The following is a 19,494-nucleotide window of genomic DNA, read 5'->3' as shown; positions in this document are numbered from 1 at the left end:
AATGGTGCCATAGAATGTAAAACTGTATTTACAGAGGCATAGATGAATAATAAGAGTTTTGTACATGGTAATGACATATTGTGAGCCAAAAACACGATTGTTTCCTCCTTCTTATGTAAACCTCATGCATGCAAAAGACTGCTGGAAAACAGACCAATCTCAACATAACACCAACTGTGACATTACAGTCATGATGTATGCCCTCAACATTAAATGACATGTAAAATGCATAAAAACACTAAAAACAAAGTTTTGAGTGCCGAGTTTACGTTGCAGGTCCGTACCGAAAAAACAAAACAAATAAATCTACCACTCAGAAACATTAACTTCCAATCTCCGAAAGATTGGTTGTTCCTCAAAATCTGTATCTTTGTCTGATAAAGGCTTCAAAAATATAAGAGCTGAGCTACCGACATGAGCCTAGCTGTGAAACAGCCAATCAGTGCAGATCTCAACATTATTATTCATGACATGCCCCTTCCTTATAAACGTAATAACATTCGTGTTTACATACCAAAGAGTTCAAATAAAATAACCAAAGATTTTTGATATTTCTCCTATTTAAAACTTGACTCATCTGTAGTTACATCGTGTCCCAAGACCGACGGAAAATTAAAAGTTGCTATTTTCTAGGCTGATATTCTGTCATAATAATCCAGGACTTTGCTGCCATAACATGGCTGCAGAAGGCGCAATGATATTACGTAGTGCCCGAAAATAGTCTACTGCTATTGAAAGATACTAAGGGGACTATTTTCAGGCACTGCGATATATCACTGCGGTAGTACACAATGTAACTACAGAAGAGTCATGTTTTAAATAAGAAAAAAATAACTCTTTGGTTATTTTTGACCGTGATGCTAATGGTCTAATCAGATTCAATGGATTATGCTAAGCTATGCTAAAAGTGGTAGCGCCAGACCCAGAGATAAGCTGAATGGATTCCAAAATGATAAGAATCAAATGTTTAACTCTGCTGGAAAATGAGCCTATTTTTAAAATGTCCCTTTAAATAATGCTCTGTAGAATTGTATTTCTTGTATTTTTTGTAAAGATGTATACGTATTCCATTTTCCTAGTGTGTTTAAAACATAAAAAACTACAATAAACCAGCTTTCTTGTTAAAATAATTGAAATTACTAGCACAGGTTAATGTAGATTACACAACACGCCTCCTTTGTTATAGACTTGCATTGCAACACCCATACACGAGAGCACACACAATTCTAGTGTATTTGTCTATAAGGAAGAAGACCAGACACACTTTCACACAGACAGGGTTTTTTTACTCCATTTCTTTCCTGTTAAAAATGACTTTGCCTTTGAGGAAATTTAAAGAGCACCTATTGTCCGATTCACGTTTTTATATTTCCTTTGATGTGCAAGTGTGTATTAGTACATGTTGACAATATGCAAAAGGTACAAACCCCAAAGTAAAAAATGACGAGAGTTATCGTGAACCATGAGAACACCATGAGAACACTTTGTATTATACCAAATACAGAAAATAACAGTTTTTTTTACCAATGAAATAGGTCCTCTTTAAATGCTTTAAGATGCGCCTTGCACGGCTCTGTAAAGCAGACCGATAAATCTTTATTAATTCTGTTATGTTTACTCCACGGGCAAATGCTTTTTTTATTACAACTAACTCTATAAAACACTTGTGACACTTTGAAGGTATACCACAAAACCTTCAAGAAAAGCAAGAAGCTAAACTTGAGAACTAATTGAAACAATGGCAGACGGTCCTGGAACATAAAATGCACAGTGGCCAGTTGAGAAAGGTTGAAAAATGTGTTGCTAATCATTTCACCGTAAGTACGGCTGAATGTGCGATGCTGTAACCAGATACTACATTTGCCTTGAAAATAGGACACGCATGCCAATACACCCACAAACATGGTGTACAGTATAACAGAGCATTGTGAGAAACAGACATGCAAACATGCTCTGTCAATTTACTGGGCAGTGCAGGGACAATATGTGTGTGTGTTTGTGCCACAACAGCAATAAAAACCCTTAGGGAAAAAAGTTAGAGTTCTGACAGCATAAGGGTGTGTTTTCCTGAATGCAAAACCTGTTTTACCGCATTGGGTGTGTGTGTCCCTGCAAATTTCACCCAAGTGTCATGTTGTTGTGCCTGAAGAAGGTAAGCTACTGTATATAAACCTGTGTGTGCAGGTTTGGGCAAAAAAAAATTAGTTTGGGTAATTTCTGGGTTAAGTGCAAGGGGTACTTTTTATCCGTGTGTACGCATGCGTCTGGACAGCCTTCAAAGTACACTCAACCGCGGATACGCAACGACGGACGCATTTGACGTGTACACAGTATAAATGATTTATTTTTCAAATGATTACTCCAACTTACCAAGCCGCCACGACAGCATTGATTCGCGTCAATTACAGGACATTCAAAAACTATTTTCTGTCGATGGGGTGGTACCCTCAAAGGTTCATTTTTGCACCTTTATGGGTATACAACACATTGAAAAGGTACACAATAGATTCTAATGGTGCATTCACATGGGGCGTAAGCGTTAATGCTTCCCATTCACTTTTAATGGGTGACATCATGCGTTGCCGAACTAAATTGTGGATCCGTCGGTGCCGCATCAGTGCCGTCGCTCGCGTCTGAAGTTGAACATTTCTTATTTTTTCAAGCGGCAACGCTTGCATCAGCCAATCAGATCGCCTTATGCAAATACCCTAGGTAGAGCCAACCAATTACGTTTATGGAAGACCGGAGCATGTGTTGCGGCCACTGTGATTGGCTGTTGGCCACGATTGAGACAAACCTTCCGTCAAGCGTTAACGCTCTCGCCCCATGCGAATTAATGCGTTAACGCTTCCCATTCACTGTTAATGGGTGACGTCATGCGTTACCGAACTGAATTGTGGATTCGTCAGGGCCGCATAAGTGCTGTTGCTCGGGGCAAAAGTTGAACATTTCGTAACTTTTCAAGCGGCAACGCTTGCGTCACCCAATCAGATCGCCTTATGAACGACGCAAATAACCTAGGCAGAGCCAGCCAATTACGTTTATGGAAGACCAGAGCATGTGTTGTGGCCATTGTGATTGGCTGTTGGCCATGATTCAGACAAACCTTCCGTCAAGTGTTAACGCTTTCGCCGATTTGCTCAACGATTTGCGCAAGTAGATCACTTACAAAGTCAATGCAAAGACGCGATCAGATGCGTCCTCGTGTGGGGCGATGCGAATGACGCGATATGGGCGGCGCATTTGCTGCGAAAACATGCGCTATCCGGCTCAAACGAGTCAAAATATTCAACTTGAGCGGAAAATTCGCATGACACAAAGTTAAATCCTGCGAGTAATCTAGAGCGAGTAACGCGATGCCCTGCGTTTGGTGTGTACTTAGCATAATGTATTACAATGTACCAAAAAAGGTACAACATTGTATTATGTTTAGTATACCTGTAAAAATGGAAAACGTAACTTTAGCATACCATCCCAGTGACAGAAAAATATGAATATCTTCTTGTGAAAACAAGTATATAAGAGTATAAGAGATGTGCACAGTGAAACAAGCCTGTGCGAGTAAATGTGTGCTCTTCAACATTAGGCTGGTTTATGACATAAATGGGATTCATGGAAATGTGGCTGACTTTTAACAATCTTTTAGTACTTGGAAGGAGAAATAAAGGCATGTGTTTGATAATGGCATTATTAAATATAATAATAGCGTCATTAAATATAAATGTGTGAGCAAGTTACTGAAGAGATGAGATGAGGTGGCCTCTTTACTATTAAATGAGAGGGATGGGCTCCCTAGGGCCAATGTTACCTCCACCAAACAGGGTTACTGCCTTTCCTGAGGCAAAAGCTGGCCTAGTGTCCTAATACTGTGATTTTAACACGCTCTCTCTCACACACGCGCCTTTGTCGTTTCAAATATGGCACTGAAAATAAATTTCCGTCAGCTTCTTGCCGTGTGTTGTTCAGGGTGTAAATGCTTAAGCACACATGTAGTGTTCTCCAAATAAAGCGCACAGCTTGTACATAATTTGCCTTGGCAGATGACACGGATTCACTGCTAAGTTTAAGCTAGACTGACAGACACTCATGTCCCCAGACGGCAGAAAGTCCCATTTCCAAACCAGCTCGAGTCAAGGCTCATACCAAACATGCCACACTGATCATAAGAGAAACTATAGACAACAACAGATCCGATTACTAAGAAAAAGAGAATGGCTGGGTGCCTTGATTGAATTTCACTGGCTAAAATTTGATTTGATTCATAAGCGCTCACATGATAAGCAAGTGGCTTGGTGGGTGACAAAGGGAGGGAGAGAGAGAGAGAGAGAGAGAAAACGAACGAGCAAGTGATAATAGATAAATAAAGAGCTGCAGGAGCAGCTAACTCGATTTGCGCATTTTCCGATGACATAAAACACACAATGCTTGGGGGCAAGAGTGGTGACAGGGTTTTGCAATCTAATTGTTAAGGTGCTCAGAGAGGTAAGCACATTGCTTTGCAGTTGCTAAGGTGTTCTGGGTTGTTGCTTTCTGGGCCAAGTCAAAATGTGGCACAGAATTTTTAGCCCATTTCGTTATACACCAAGCGTTATCTAATAAAGCCACACGGGCAGCCAAAACATCATACAAGTTTGTATGCAGAAAGACGCTAAACTTTACTACACACTGAAAGACCTTACATTATTAAACAGCGGCCATTCAATCTTATCGTATGTGTGTTTATTGCAGGCAATAGCTGGTACATAAGGAAAAATGTAAATAGAGGAAGCACTGACCATTTTGGTCCCATCAGACCAGTACAGGAAGAATCCATCTGGGTCCACTTTGAGGGTGACAAGGGCCATTTGACTGTTGGTGTCCTAAAACACAAACAAACACAAAAGCGTCAAGATGCATCATTCCAGTTATACACATTTAAAAAAACATTTATAGGACATTTTGTAGGAGACTATTTTAAATCATTAACTTATTGATTTGATTAAAATTTGCATGCTGTCATATGCATGAAAAACTATAATGTCCAACTATGGCCCTGTTTACACAAGAATGCTCAAGATATTATCGGATATGCCTTTTATTTATACGGCGACAGCGTTTTTGGGGTTTAAAATGCAAAATAGTGAAACCACCCTCCAGAGTGGAAATCGTAAAAACGCTCTACCATCGCGTTCCCGTCGAAAGGGTAAAAATGCGAAAGCCTGCTCACGGTGGCTATCGTCGCATACGCGTTTACGTCACAGGCATGCGTCAGTTCAGGAAATCAACAACAAACACGTCGGATTATTTCCATGTGTCGGACCTTTAAGTTGCTATAGCAGCTCTGATAAATATACAAGGGTCTTTCCAGTAGTTGTACGAAATATTCACAGCTAGTATTACTTCCAGTCCACGCCCTGATGTGCCTTTGTGGCTTTGTAATTTAAGGTTGTTTATAGCATTAACTCCGCCTCCTCGTCGGTCCAGACAAAATTTGTCAACTTTTGCTGTTCGCTTCGCCATGTTGTGTTTCGCGCTACTAGGGAGAGAAGTAGAAGGACTTGGTGTTGTTGTGTGTCAGTGCTTCACATTGCCACCTAGCTGCCTGGAGTGCAAACTACATCGAATATCACACATTTTTGCCTCATATGCAGATTTCCCCCCCAAAAACACTGGTATACACGCAAAATATAGTATGTATAAGTGATAAGTGATAACGCAACACAACTTTTGCGTTTTCTCTTCAGATCATTTCCATGTAAACATAGCCTATATGTCCCAAAATGTCCAGTTTATAAACAGAGCACAACTAGAACGGTATATCCCACAAGGCTTTGTGCTCATCCTGAACTTTGGCCCTGTCCCAAATGGCACACATCATGTGGACTTTCGGTCTTGTGGCCATAAATTGCACGTGCTCGCTTAGTCTACGAGTCTGTAGGGTGTCTGTCATTTCTACACTCTGAAGTGTGCTCATCAGCGCCCCCTTTGCACTCTTGATTCGTTTTTTTGTGAAAACTGCACTTCAGCAGGCTTCACGTACTTTACCAAACCATAAGTCCTTGTGAAAAAGCAATCAGACCAATCACTGATGGGCAACATCTCTTCCTATTTCCGGCACTCGAGTCTATCCCATAATATGACTCCGGTGCACCCTTGTGTACTCGCGTCAAGGGTCCCTAAGGTCGGCACTACATGATGTCATCAAAGTGTGGACTCTGAGGAAGACCACAAGTCCAGAGTGTGCCATCTGGGACAGGGCCTTTAATTTCCAATGTCTTAAAGCCACAATATGTAGGATTTTTACCACTAAAGGTCGCTATTTCACAATAACAATAAGCTTATGTTATGAAGGAGAGTGGAACGAAGGGTTGTTTTTACCATTCAGAGATGTATGGAATTTGCTAATCATGTTCATGGATGAGGTAATGAAATAATGTTTTTACTTGCACATATGATAACATTATTTTATGCCATCATAATGAATTAGCTGCATGGCACAACAGCTCCGTGTTAGACCGCCATAGCTTCTACAACCGGAAACTGAGGATAGCACGGATATTACGTCATTAAAAGCAGGGCTTGCAAAATCGCTAGCCCGACGTCCTTGGGCTATTGTGCTTTGCAGTTGGGCTATCAAAATGCATCCCCGCCCTGCCCGTTGGGCTATCTTGACTTATACCAGGGAGTAAAAAATATATTTAAATGCATATGCATTCTCTCACAAATTTGAATGGGTAATTGTGGTGTATGAAATTCAGGCATCGGGTATTTAAATTGCATTTGAGCGCACGCTCAAGTTTTACTTTCACTTTTGCGATCGCGCAAAGCCGCAGTACAGGAAGCAATCCGTACTAATTTGTTGTGCAAAATCCTCCAACTTCGTCCTCTCAGTCATTACTATCCTCATGTAAAAAAATGTAATCTCTCGCAGCAAGCTTCAAAGTGATATTGAACGAGCAGTGAAGAGTGGCACGAAAAGGGCTACAGTATATGTAACTCGCTCTTAAAGCGACCGTAGGCCCTATTTTTCTGATCGAAAAAATTATCCAATTTGTAACTGGATTATCCATTCCAAACTGTGAGTTTTGTGACCTATTGAACCACTATTAAATGGTGAGTATATCTGGTGTGGAGATGAGCAGGAACAGTTGGTTTGCATGAATCCAGTTTTTTTGTTTGTTAATAAAACAACAGCATCAAAACAACAACAAGAATAGCAGACCAAACATTGCGGTTAGAGGCCCTATTGGCTTTGTATTGGCAAAATTTGCTGCTAAAACATACAGTTTATGTTGCATACAGCTTTAATAATAAGCAGTACGCTAATATTTTAATTCAAACATGGCTACCCTTTTTAGGAAATACACTCTTATTCATATCTCCACTGAAAATTCTTTTAAGATCTGGAAAATGCACATATCAGCCTAATAATTTTCACCTACTTACCACTTAATCTGATTTGCTTGCTTAGACAACCGGTTAAGAGCTAATCTCATCTCTAGTGTTGGGGTAAAGAGAATGACATGCGACTGCTGGTGTATAGACACCGACTTGTGGACTGTTGGCAAATGATTAAATTAATCTGCAAGCACAGATTTACTATACAGGTACTCTATAAAAACTCCACCCAGTTTTAGAAGATACACACAAACACACACACTCACACCACACACACACACACACACACACACACACACACACACACACACACACACAAACACACACATGCACACAGGTGCCGCTAACTGTCTCTCTCTCACTCTCTGTAAAGTACAATCAAATCATTTGCATGCCGACTGCTTGATGTTTGCATAAACAAAACAGTGTTGCAAGACGACGAATGCTGAATAAGCTTTATTTGAAACACACATCCTGGAAGCATCTGTGTGCCACTCGGCGACTGACCATAAAATGACCCACAGGAAAAGTGAGAGGTGACAATACGGAAAATATAGGTAGCAGACGTTAGTGCCTATAATGTGTGTATTTAGCCCAGACATATAAAACATCTATAAAATCCATAGAGAAACACTAAACATTTAGATACATTTTATTTTATGAACCTATTAACCGACAGTGAATGTTAAAGTTTGTTTGTGTGTGTGTGTGTGTGTGTGTGTGTGTGTGTGTGTGTGTGTGTGTAGGGGAGTGAAGTGGCCTTCACCCTTTAAGAGTCTCAATTGTGTGTGTCTTATAAACACTATCCAGCTTCTTTGAATTCCCGCTGTTGTGTACACACACACACACACACACACACACACACACACACACACACACACACACACACACACACACACACACATCTGAATAAAGACATTGAACTAAATTACAGCTTTGTCTTTCTTCTTTAGACATAGAAGTACATTTCTGGTAGTCTACATGTTTGTGACATTTGCGCATGTTAGAGGACTTTAAACCATTACCTTGGTAAACCATTAAAGTGATCTCAAGCTTGTGGCCAGCACAGGACGTCTGCGTGTGGATTCTCACAAAAACATACACAGCAAATGCATGAACAATGTCAGCTATTTCAGTGCGTGAGTGTCATGCTCTCCTGGCTTTCAGCTGTATTTGGCTTGCAGTATTTACATGCTTTTACAGCCATTACATAATACTACTCATACATACAAACAACACAAACTAGACACCCTTTAACACCTCAAAGTCTAGGAATGCAGAAAAGGTAAAAAGGGTGTTATTTTCTGTTTGGGAAAATTTGAATAATCATTCATTAATACATTTTTGAAATGTGGTATCATTTTAGCACATTTTAAAATAGTAATAATAACCATTTTACTGCTGGGATGGTTCAGTTATGGTTCAGCTGTTTAAAACGAGAAATTTACATGCATATCAAAATTCACGACGAGAAATGTCGCAAACTAGATTAAAGCAGTTATCAGGAAATGATAAATGAGACGCATAAACAATGATGCGCGTGCCATGGCAACATAAAGTTGGTTCAACTCTTTAAAATGAGGGATTTACAACATTCACGTCGAGAAAAGTCAGCAAACTGGACTGACGCAGATATCAGGTTAGTTATCTCTTCACTTACTGCGCTGAAACGGAGATCATTCAGCAGCATTAAATAATATTTATTTGAGCTTATAATAAACAAAAACTACCGCGCGTCAATCCAACAACATATATCGTTCAGCTCCTCAAAACAGGGGTTTTAAATGCATATTAACAATGAAAACTGTATAGACCCTTTTACAGCTCACGTGATCATATAGACTGAGCGCGCATATAGACAACATATATGGTTCTAACGTGTTAGCAACTCAGAAAGTTTATTAAAACGGTTTCCCAGCATCAAAACATCTGGCTGCTGCTTTTGGTTGCACTAATATAATATACTAATATACGTATATATGTATCTGGCAACTTTATTTTTGGCCATCTGCTAACGTCTTCTATCCACCCCACTATATTACACAGATCTGTAGCTGTGCTGAAAAGATTGATAAAGTTAACTTTTTAAAATAACTTTCTCTGTCTGTGTTGCTTCACTGCTGATTCTTGCCATACTTCCGTTGCCTAAAAGCGCGTGCATACGCTTCCAGTTCCACGTCATCGTGTACAAACAGTAAAAGGGTCTATTAAAGCAGAGATCAGGGAGCTCGTCAAATATCCACTCTGACGCTGTGATAATTCGCCAGCATATGATTGGCGCGTAACGCACTCCTTTATAGTCTAATGCTGCGTTTACACCAACCGCGGTAGAGGCGTAAAGCGCAAGTGATTTCAATGTGCAGACGCGTTGATGCACGTCAGGAGGTCCCGTGGCGCGGAAGAGGCGTTCGGCGCGGAAGATGCGTTTCCACCTCATTCGCACGCAAAAGGCACGAATTGAGCGTTGTGCGCGGTACGCGCGAATGGTGCTTTTTGCAGTTCACGCAAATTTGACGCTGACGCCCGAGTTGAAAAATTTGAACTTTGGCAGAATTTCGCACCGCGTTAACCAATCAGGAGCCTGCCTGCTGCTGTGGTGGCAGCCCCGCCCGGAGTCACTCAATCCACCCGGAGCTATACGACACAAGTTCTTATTTAATTTCTTAGTTCTTATTTGCATTCAAAGTGTTCAAGCGGCAAACTAGGCGCGGTAGGCGCGATTTTGACGCCCAAAACGCGTTTGGTGTAAACTCAGCATTATCATAAACAAAAATGCACGCGACTGGTTTCTGGAGAGAGAAATAATAATTAATATGCAAACTTCAGACGCTACGTAGAAGATAGTGCAGGACTTTACAGGTCACGTGTCTTTTCGGGACCTTGCAGATGCCGGCAAATCATTGGGAGTGTGAATGAAAAAAAAAAAATCAAACAATCCCGGAAAAATCCAGGATGCATTTTAAGTGTATTTTCCAGAATATCTGTGTGAAAAGGGCTTTAGTGACAAAAGTTTTGGCAAAACATGTAACAAAATTTAGCAAAGTTAAATTTAAGATGAAGTGACACCAGAGACCTAGCCCTACAGGGCAAATGACAATTCCATCAAGGGTTGCCAAGTCTGCTGTTTTCCTGTGGTATTAATATAATACATACACATACACATTATACACACACACAGGGAGAGGGAGAGAAAAAAACTGTGTAATGCATAACAGTGATAAAAGTATTTCAGGTATGGTATATTTTGAGTTTTGGTATTTGCTATTCGCTAATTTGATTTTATTTGCCATTAGGCTGGTTTTGTCATGCTGATCTGGCAACCCCGATTCCATCAACTGACTTGAAATTCTCTCATAGTGGCCCGGGGCCATAGGGCCCATCTGTAAACACTACGGGGTGGTTTCCCGAACAGGGCTTATTCTAGTCTATAAGTCCTAAAATAACTAAGGCCTAGTCCTGGATTAATCTAAACCCTGTCCGGGAAACCGCACCCAAGTGCCATATTCCGGCTAAAACTAAACAGACTCATTAAACATAAACATCATTTTAAACAGAAACTAATTATTTTATGAAGATTATTATACTTTTATGATTTCATATCAATTGAGAAGCTACAGGAAACATTATGACTTAATTTCTCAACCATGTTGGATCATTTCAAATTATTTATTGAAGGCAGGAAAGCAAGAAAGATGAAACAAGAAGAATGGAAATATGATGACAGACAGTACAGAACAAAAGGGGAAGAGAGATGCCCCACTGATGCAAGACTGATTTACAGCAACCTTTACAACGAGACCAAATGACTCACATGCACAAAGGTCGCCTTCCTGAACAAGAGGGCAAAGCCCAAGGAGAGGAAGGCCTGGAGGGAGTGAGCAGAGGTCAAACACACCCATATGTGAACTGTGGGTTATCAGCGATCGTACTGCTGAAGTGGCCGCTAACATCTCTGTCTCTTATGTTCTCCTCTGTCCTGTCCTTACTGACGTGTGCTGGGGCTTGTTTCTCAGTGAGGCGAGACTCCATTAGCAGTGTGGCAAGAGTCAACAAACTCTGCGGAGCGACACCTGAATGACTGTTTCCCACATAAACTTTTCTAGGAAATGTCACAGATAAGCCCTTCCCTAATCTGCAAATACAAGTAAAACGTTTGCGGATACTAAACCTTCTTGTATTTGTCCTTCATTGCCACGCATCTCCCCAAATCCTTAAATTGTTTTTGGTATTAAACTAAATTGATAAATTATAAGATGAGGCCGGTTCAGTTCTACATGCACGTGTCTTCTGCTGTTGTGTGTATGACAAACACTGAATAGAAATGAAAGGAATAAAGAATAAGATGAACACAAGTTTGCCTTTAAGGGAACAACAACATTCACAACAGGAGAAAGTGAGAAACGTGCCAATCGCTGAGGTGTTCAGACAAGTTTTAGGACATGGTTATGCATTTGATGTGCTACAGTATTCTGTGGAAATCTTCTGATAGGCCTACAGTACGTAGAATTGGCACAGGTCTCTCATTGTAAGGGGTTTTTTTCACCCACTTCTCTATACGCTTGACAAAAACCTTGACAGGTATCACAAACAAGCCCTGGCAAAATCTATGCTCTCAGATTTCAGCAGAATTGAAAAGCACTTGAGTCTCTGTACACAAACACAGACGGTTAGGCAGTGCCGTACTCTTGTGTACATATGCACGCCAGACATGACCAAACATGCAAACCTCCCTCCTTCATCTAAGTCAAATAAAGTCTCTTAAGGTAAACAAAATCAAAACACTATTTATGTAAGACTTATTATAGTCAAAATAATAATAATACAGGTACACGTTACCATATGAAAAATCTAGACACACAAATTTCAAATCTGGTAATCGGAGCATAAAAAATTTGAAAAAAGGGAAAGCAGAGGGAAGACAAAAGTGAAGTGGAGACAGCACGTAGGCTGTCAGAAAAACAAGTCGACTCTTCTAGTTCATCAGTGTTTCTGTCTTTTTGGGTTTCCTGTGAATTTCTCTTCCCTGCCAACATAGTCCCTCATTTCTCTATGCCTCAGAGTCCCTGGCGTCACTTCTTAGTACTTTTCTCCATGTGCTATCTCCTTGTTTGGCCTCTGCGTGTGAAACCTCCCTCCGCTCACGCACAGTTGCCCTTCCCTTCATTCTCTCTCAGAATGAGACTCCTCCACCAGCCAGTTTCCTTCTTAAACCCCATCACCTTGTGCTTTCCTTGCTACAGTTTCATATAGTTCACACGCTAAATCACAAGCCTAAACACTTCCTTTTGTATTCACTCAGAGAAAGGAATATTTTAGTCACTGTGAATCCTCTCCCAAATCGGTTTGTTTAGACAGCGGGCATGTTCATTCCAAACGTCCTTACTGGGTTTAAAGAACAACATTAATATTCTGGTTCAATGCTTAACGATGATTATGCACGAGAGACAGCAACTTATTTTCGCTCTCACCTGTGTGCAGAATATCTATTATTGTATTGCGTATTGGGTGTACGTTTACCTCCCCATGGCTCCGAATGATTCCCATAACCACGACCCTCATCAAATGGAACTTGAAGGATAAATTTGCAAAGCTAGCTGATGTGCTCAGGGGAGCCAATGATCCATATTTGAAGATATTACTTGAGAGGACACGTGGAAAAGTTTTAGGAGTGACTTTATTTAATACCAGGGTAAATCAGGTGTCAATTTCACTCCAGAATATGCAAAGTGATAACTATTGCAATGCTTTATTGTGTTGAAGATGTAAGCAACAAAAACAAACTAATTGCATGTGCCCACCAATAGTGCACTGGTCTAGATTACTTTTTTTTGTGTCACATGCACAAATAAAATCAATGCTTTGCTCCATTTTCCGAAATAAGCAGACATGTCAGACCGGACATGTCAATAAGCTCTTCGGGAATTGGCCTGCGTGAAAACGCGTCATGCAAATTTGACACTCGAGTGGATTCGAAGAAGATGCGAATATCGGCCAATTTGCATTGTTTGCGTCGCTCGACGCAAATTCATGTCGATTTGCTTCTTTACATCGACAATGCATGTAATCTACTCCCGCAAATAATTAAATTAGGTAGGGTATGCACACATCATAATTGTTTGCGTTAGCTATTTAAAGTAATATTTGCGGCTGCATAAAGATGCGAGTATCGGCAAATTCGCACTGTTTACGTCACTTGACGCAAATTCATGTCTATTTGTTTCTTTACATTAACAATGTATGTATCTACTCCCGCAAATATTTTAATTTGCTTGTGATATTTACACACCATAAAAGTTTGCGTTAGCAATTTATTTGAAGTAATATTTGCGACTGCATGAAGATGCAGGTATCTGCAAATTTGCATCGTTCACGTAATTCGACGCAAATTCATGTCTATTTGCTTCTTTACATTGACAATGCATGTAATCTACTCCCGCAAATAAATAAATTTGCTTGTGTTATGCACACACCATAATAGTTTGCATTAGCTATTTATTTGAAGTAATATTTGCAACTGCATAAAGATGCGATTATCTGCAAATTCGCATTGTTCACGTAACTCGATGCAAATTCATGTCTATTTGCTTTTTTACATTGACGATGCATGTAATCTACTCCCGCAAGTAAATAAATTAGGTTTGGTATGCACACATCATAACGGGTTGCGTTGGCCATTTAAAGTAATATTTGCGGCTGCATGAAAATGCGAGTATCGGCAAATTCGCATTGTTCATGACGCTCGATGCAAATTCATTTCGATTGGCGTCTGTGCATTGACTTTACATGTAATATACTCCTGCAAATAAATAAATAAATTTCCTGGTGGTATGCACACACCATAACAATTTGCGTTAGCTATTTGAAGTAATATTTGCGACTCCACGAAGACGCGAGTATCAGCCAATTCGCATTTTTCACGTGGCATGATGCCAATTCATGTCGATTTGCGTCTGTGCATTGATAATGCATGTAATCTATGCCTGCAAATAATTACATACGCTTGTGGTATACACACACACCATAAGAATTAGCGTTAGCTATTTGAAGTAATATTTGCGACTGCTTGAAGATTCAAGTATCGGCAAATTTGCATTGTTCACATAACAACTTCTTCCTTTATTTCTTAACATCATTCCAGCATCTTCGACTATATTCATGGTGAGAAACAGTTAATCCATACTCAAGTTTTATTCAGACAAGTTGATCCATACCCAGGTTGGGGGAAGGACAATTTGGTATCTCCAATTTGCCTAACTTGCATGTTTTTGGCCTGTGGGAGGAAACCGGAGTACCCGGAGTGATGCAAACTCATGTTAATTTCCGTCTATACGGGTGATTCTCACGAAACCATTGAAACACCACGGCACTAATGATTTTAGCTTTAAAATGTGTAATATAGTAACATTAAAAAGCATCAGAATTAACACAATACTGTGTTCTACCTTGCACAATGTGTGATTTCAACATAAGAATTTATAATTGTACATTTTATCTCCTTTTCTGCTGAAATTCTTATTACCGCAATGTGTTCGGCTGTGTTTGAACATGCATTATGTTGTAATTTAATCAAATTAACACAAAAATATTAAGAAAAAAAATAAATGGATGTTTTGCTAGACTACTTTAGATGACAGAAAAAATATTTACTGAATATTCATGTATAATAATAATAATGAAGAAAAATTAGGAAACTTATGTGTCCATGCCTGATGTTCTCATCCTCCGCAACACTTTGTGAGAACAGTTTAAGCACACATACAGAATTTTAATAAAGTTTGATTTTGAGTGACCAAGCACATGGACCAGTTACTTCAAGATGGCTACCAGGTAAGATCATTTTTTTTACAGTTAATTTGAAATATTGTCTTGTCAGAATGCTTACACGACATTTTGATTATCATTACCGAAACAGATGCTTATTAAATGTTAATTTAATTAATAGAAGCATACTACTTTGATTTTAAATGCATGTGCAGAATCTCCAAATTATGTTCTTTCAGGTTTGTCATGTCATTTTGAAAATATGTCAGTGTTGATGTTTTCTGATTGTTGCGGTAATGAGATTTTTTAGGGCTAATTTTTTAAATTATGTTACAAAAAGTGTTAAATGATAAGTAAAAGTTTTTAAATTAATGTTCCCATTTACTCCAGACTTTGTTTTTCAATGTCTGGTGGGAAAAAAAGTAAATTTAAGCAATTTTTACATTTTCATGCTTGACATGTTTAAAACCAAGTTTTCGTGAGAATCACCCAAACATTGACTTCGCATGTAATCTACTCCAACAAATAAGAACATTCGCTTGTGGTATGCACACACCATAAAAGTTTGCGTTAGCTATTTGAAGTAATATTTGTGGCTGCATGAGCAAGTACCGGCAAATTCGCATTGTTCGCGTAACTTGATGCAAACTCATGTTAATTTGCGTCTTTACATTGACTTTGCATGTAATCTACTCCCACAAATAATAACATTCACTTGTGGTATGCACACACCATAACAGCTTGAGTTAGCTATTTGAAATAATATTTGCAACTGCAAACATGTTGTTTTGTATCAACTGAGAGTACATTAAACAATAAGCTATTGCAGTCTGGCAAATAACCAGACCCCGTACAGAATGATATTAAGCAATCGGAAAAGGAAATGACAGTGGTGTTTAGCTGCGGTATTTAGTCAACCAATGTTAACATGGTCTTGATGGAGGTTTTGATTAAGTTTCGCTGCAGTCCAAAATGAATCAGGATCTAAGTGGTGTTTTGGGAATGAGCTTCTTGGATGTATTACATTTTTACAGACATAGCACACACATGTTTATGTTGAGAATTGGTTAATGCGTTATGGATCGTTCAACACATCAGCAGCCACAATTGTTTTACTTCAGCATTGTTTAGAGAGCACAGGTTATCAGTACATAAATGGGGAGGGGGGGTAAAGATGAGAGATGAAGAGAGAGTAGGTCAATCGACCTTTTCTATTGATGTCTGGCATTCAGCTCCGGGTGGATGTCAAAACTAAGCCTTTTGTCGTTCCATAACCTCAATGCACGCCATCAGGGACACAGCCACATAGTTGGACATTAAGCCATGCAAGGCACAAGAGTGACAAACTGTTATTATTTTACAGAACAGGATAGCTACAATGTCACAAAGTTAGCTCACGGCCAATCCTTAACATGACGTAATTATATGTATTGTGAGACTGCTTGCACAGCTTGAATGCTTTTATCTACCTCAGTGAATGTTATTTAAAGACCTTTCAGAATGCGCCATGACATCACAAGCACCGTGCACTTTTCATCTCAAAGGTACAAAGGGACAAGACAGCTTTGCTCTTTTACATAACTTAAACTGATTGCGGCCGATAAACCACCATTTCATTAACTGTAGACCTTTAAACCCCATTAAAGTTAAATACAGCTATTTATTTATTTATCAATGCCTTTAAGGACGTATACCTTCATTGTCAGTGGACCAACAAAGTGTTTTCTAAACAACAGTCAGTCTGGTTCTCAAATATTGATAGGTTAATAATTTTGATGTAAGGAAATTATATGTAATGTGCACAGCATTAATTTTAAGGAAACACATGATTTGGCTGTTTTATACACCTTTAAATACGTTAAGGACAACCAGTAAACTCCAAGTTGGTTGTCATTTTATTATGTTAGTGAGGACATTTGGCCCTATAGCTAAACCTGTACATCAGGATGTCAATGTAGACCCAACGACAAACCAATTTATAGCATACTTTGGTTAATTATTAATGGGTAAAGACATGGCGTGTATCAGGTCTAACAGGCCAACTTTCCCTTAGGCTATTCCATCATGCTCTTATCGTGTGGTGTTGGCTCTTTAATTTCTAGTTAGGAGCAGTGGGGAACAACTTAAGCAAATAATGAAAAAGAGGTGAAGATTTTCTCTCCCCTAATCCGACATGATTACAACAACTGTAAAGGCTGTCCAATGCGAGATTTGAAACACGATCCGTACACAGGCCCTTGTTGCCAGGAGAGCAACTACGCGGAAGAATTCACACGAGATGGTGATTTTTAGTAAACATATGTACTTGTGTTGGCATTAAACGCCCCTACGTAAGGAACAAGCGTTGCGCGTTTTGCGCGCTCACATTTTGCGTAATATCTTGAAAGCAAAGTTCGCGTTTCCAGTATAAAGCGCGCAAACAAGTTAAAAGTTCGTCGGTTAACATGATATTTACTTAACTTTTCAAACTATGTTTAGTTTTCATGTTTAAATATGGAGACAACTAAAGAAGTCGTGAATGAAACACAAAAGTGTGCACTTTTCCAAATTTCATTCTCTTTCAAGAACTCTGCTCTACTGAAAGTGTTTATTAACTCATGATCTGTCGGGGTGTCAGATGTTAGCCTCTTAATTACTTCAGCATGTAACACAAGCCGACAACCACGCCAAATAAAATCTGAAACGCGCTCTCCGCACGCGATCTTCTTACCTCGTCCCATTTGATAAACTTGCTCCCCTCTTTAAGCATCTCATGGACGGACACCGGTTTGAGCTGTAACGCGTGCACTCCCGGTTTTGCCCCGGCCATGCTTGCTGAATCGACGGGTGGCGACGCCTCTGCTCTCGGTTTGAAGTCTCTGACCTTCAGTGGCCGGATCCCTTAATGAGACGGTCCGAACCGGACCCAAAGCAGCCTCGAGTCCCGGCTGGCTCAGCGCACGCGAGCCCGACTGTCAACGCATTCACGAGCGCAGTTTATGAGTTTGCCGATTGTTTATTCATTTAAGCCCTTATCGTGGACTTGAATTGATATTTTCCTTCCTGTTCTTCCATCCGCTTGGTAAGGATGAGATTTCAGCTCATGAGAAACTTCCAGTTGACTTTGGTCCCCGCTGGAATTCCCTCCTCTTTTCCTTCATGTTTTCTCCGAAATAAATGGGAGAGAGGGAGAGCGAGAAGGACAGGGTAGGAGAGAGAGAGAGAAAGAAGGAGGGAATAAGGAAGTGAAGAAAAAAACAGATGAGGGAGTGTTTTATTATACTTTTCGTTTGTATGTTTTCCGTTGTCATTCCATTCGTTGAGATACATGTTGCTGGTGAGACAAGGCTTATATCATAAATGTCTTTCAAATAGATTTTACAGTATGTTACAATCACAATATGTATGGATCACAGACTGAACAAATGCTGGAGTTTTTATAATAAAACTAGGAGTAATAAGAGTCATCTATAGGGGTTTGTCAAGCATGACAAAGAGGTCAAATGTTTTGTAATACTGTACATGATACAGATGGATAAAGACTTTTTAAAGCAAGTCTTTGTGCTACTCGCAATGTTGGAAAGTTCCAGCTTGTCAGCACCCAGTAATACTGGCCCCATTTCTACTCATTCCTGAGCAGGTGTTCTCTTCCCAGATCAAAATATCCTGGAATTCTCATAGGACAAAAAAAAAAGAGAAAAGCACACGGGTGGTAATACAATGACCCTTCAACAGGGCCAACAACATTTTTTATTACTTTCAGGGACACACACACATTTTCAATGTCAAAGTCAAGCTCAGCATGTCCTCTCATTTTGTGCTCTGAAAGTGTCTTGCAGCTGTGACTGTGATGAATGAGATTTGGGAACTCAGGAGGGCATGTTACTTAGGCTGGAACAAAACGCTTGAAAAATAACCACTGCAATGTACTAAAGAAAAGTGAGAAAGTTGAGAAGGTAAGGGGCTGGAGAGACTGAAACTGAGATAACAGAGAGGTCTCTCTCTAAGTCACTCTAATCAGAGACTATTTTTGACTGAAAGCCAAGCACTCACAAAGACACATTGTATTTCAGCACACATACACAAGTTAACATATACACACACAACTTTAAACATAACACAATTAATTAGAAATAAGCCATTGTAAGATTGCATCTGAACTTTCTGCGCAGTTCATTACTCTGATATTTGGTCTGTGCCTCATTCTGCTTCACCTAATGGGAAATCCCTGACACAGTAGCGGCACAGCCTGATCACGTTACTTTTAGATAGCAGAAATGTTTGCCAAAAGCTCTGAAACCTCTTCAAAAGCTTCTTTGTTAAAACCACAGGCAGGGAGCACAAGCTCAAGATCTAATCTGCAGTCAAACGGTCCAT

The 19,494-nt window shown here is 39.7% G+C and overlaps 1 protein-coding gene across 2 annotated transcripts in view; it reads right to left on the bottom strand.

The window, feature by feature from the left end:
• Positions 1–18,355, bottom strand: part of plcb3 (phospholipase C, beta 3 (phosphatidylinositol-specific)) — a 64,337-nt gene extending 45,982 nt beyond the window's left edge. The window contains exons 1-2 of one of the 2 annotated variants that reach the window (XM_073859310.1): positions 17,849–18,355; positions 4,776–4,859 (exon numbers count right to left, since the gene is read on the bottom strand). In XM_073859310.1, the coding sequence (XP_073715411.1) occupies positions 4,776–4,859; positions 17,849–17,947 (183 nt within the window). In that variant the 5' untranslated portion in view covers positions 17,948–18,355. The remainder of the gene's footprint in view (positions 1–4,775; positions 4,860–17,848) is intronic. The other variant, XM_073859311.1, reaches the window with a different exon arrangement.
• Between the last annotated feature and the right edge of the window lie 1,139 nt (positions 18,356–19,494).

Source organism: Misgurnus anguillicaudatus, chromosome 21, assembly GCF_027580225.2.
Source record: "Misgurnus anguillicaudatus chromosome 21, ASM2758022v2, whole genome shotgun sequence".
In the NCBI taxonomy this organism is placed as follows: domain Eukaryota; kingdom Metazoa; phylum Chordata; class Actinopteri; order Cypriniformes; family Cobitidae; genus Misgurnus; species Misgurnus anguillicaudatus.
This window is presented reverse-complemented; position numbering and strand designations above follow the sequence as displayed.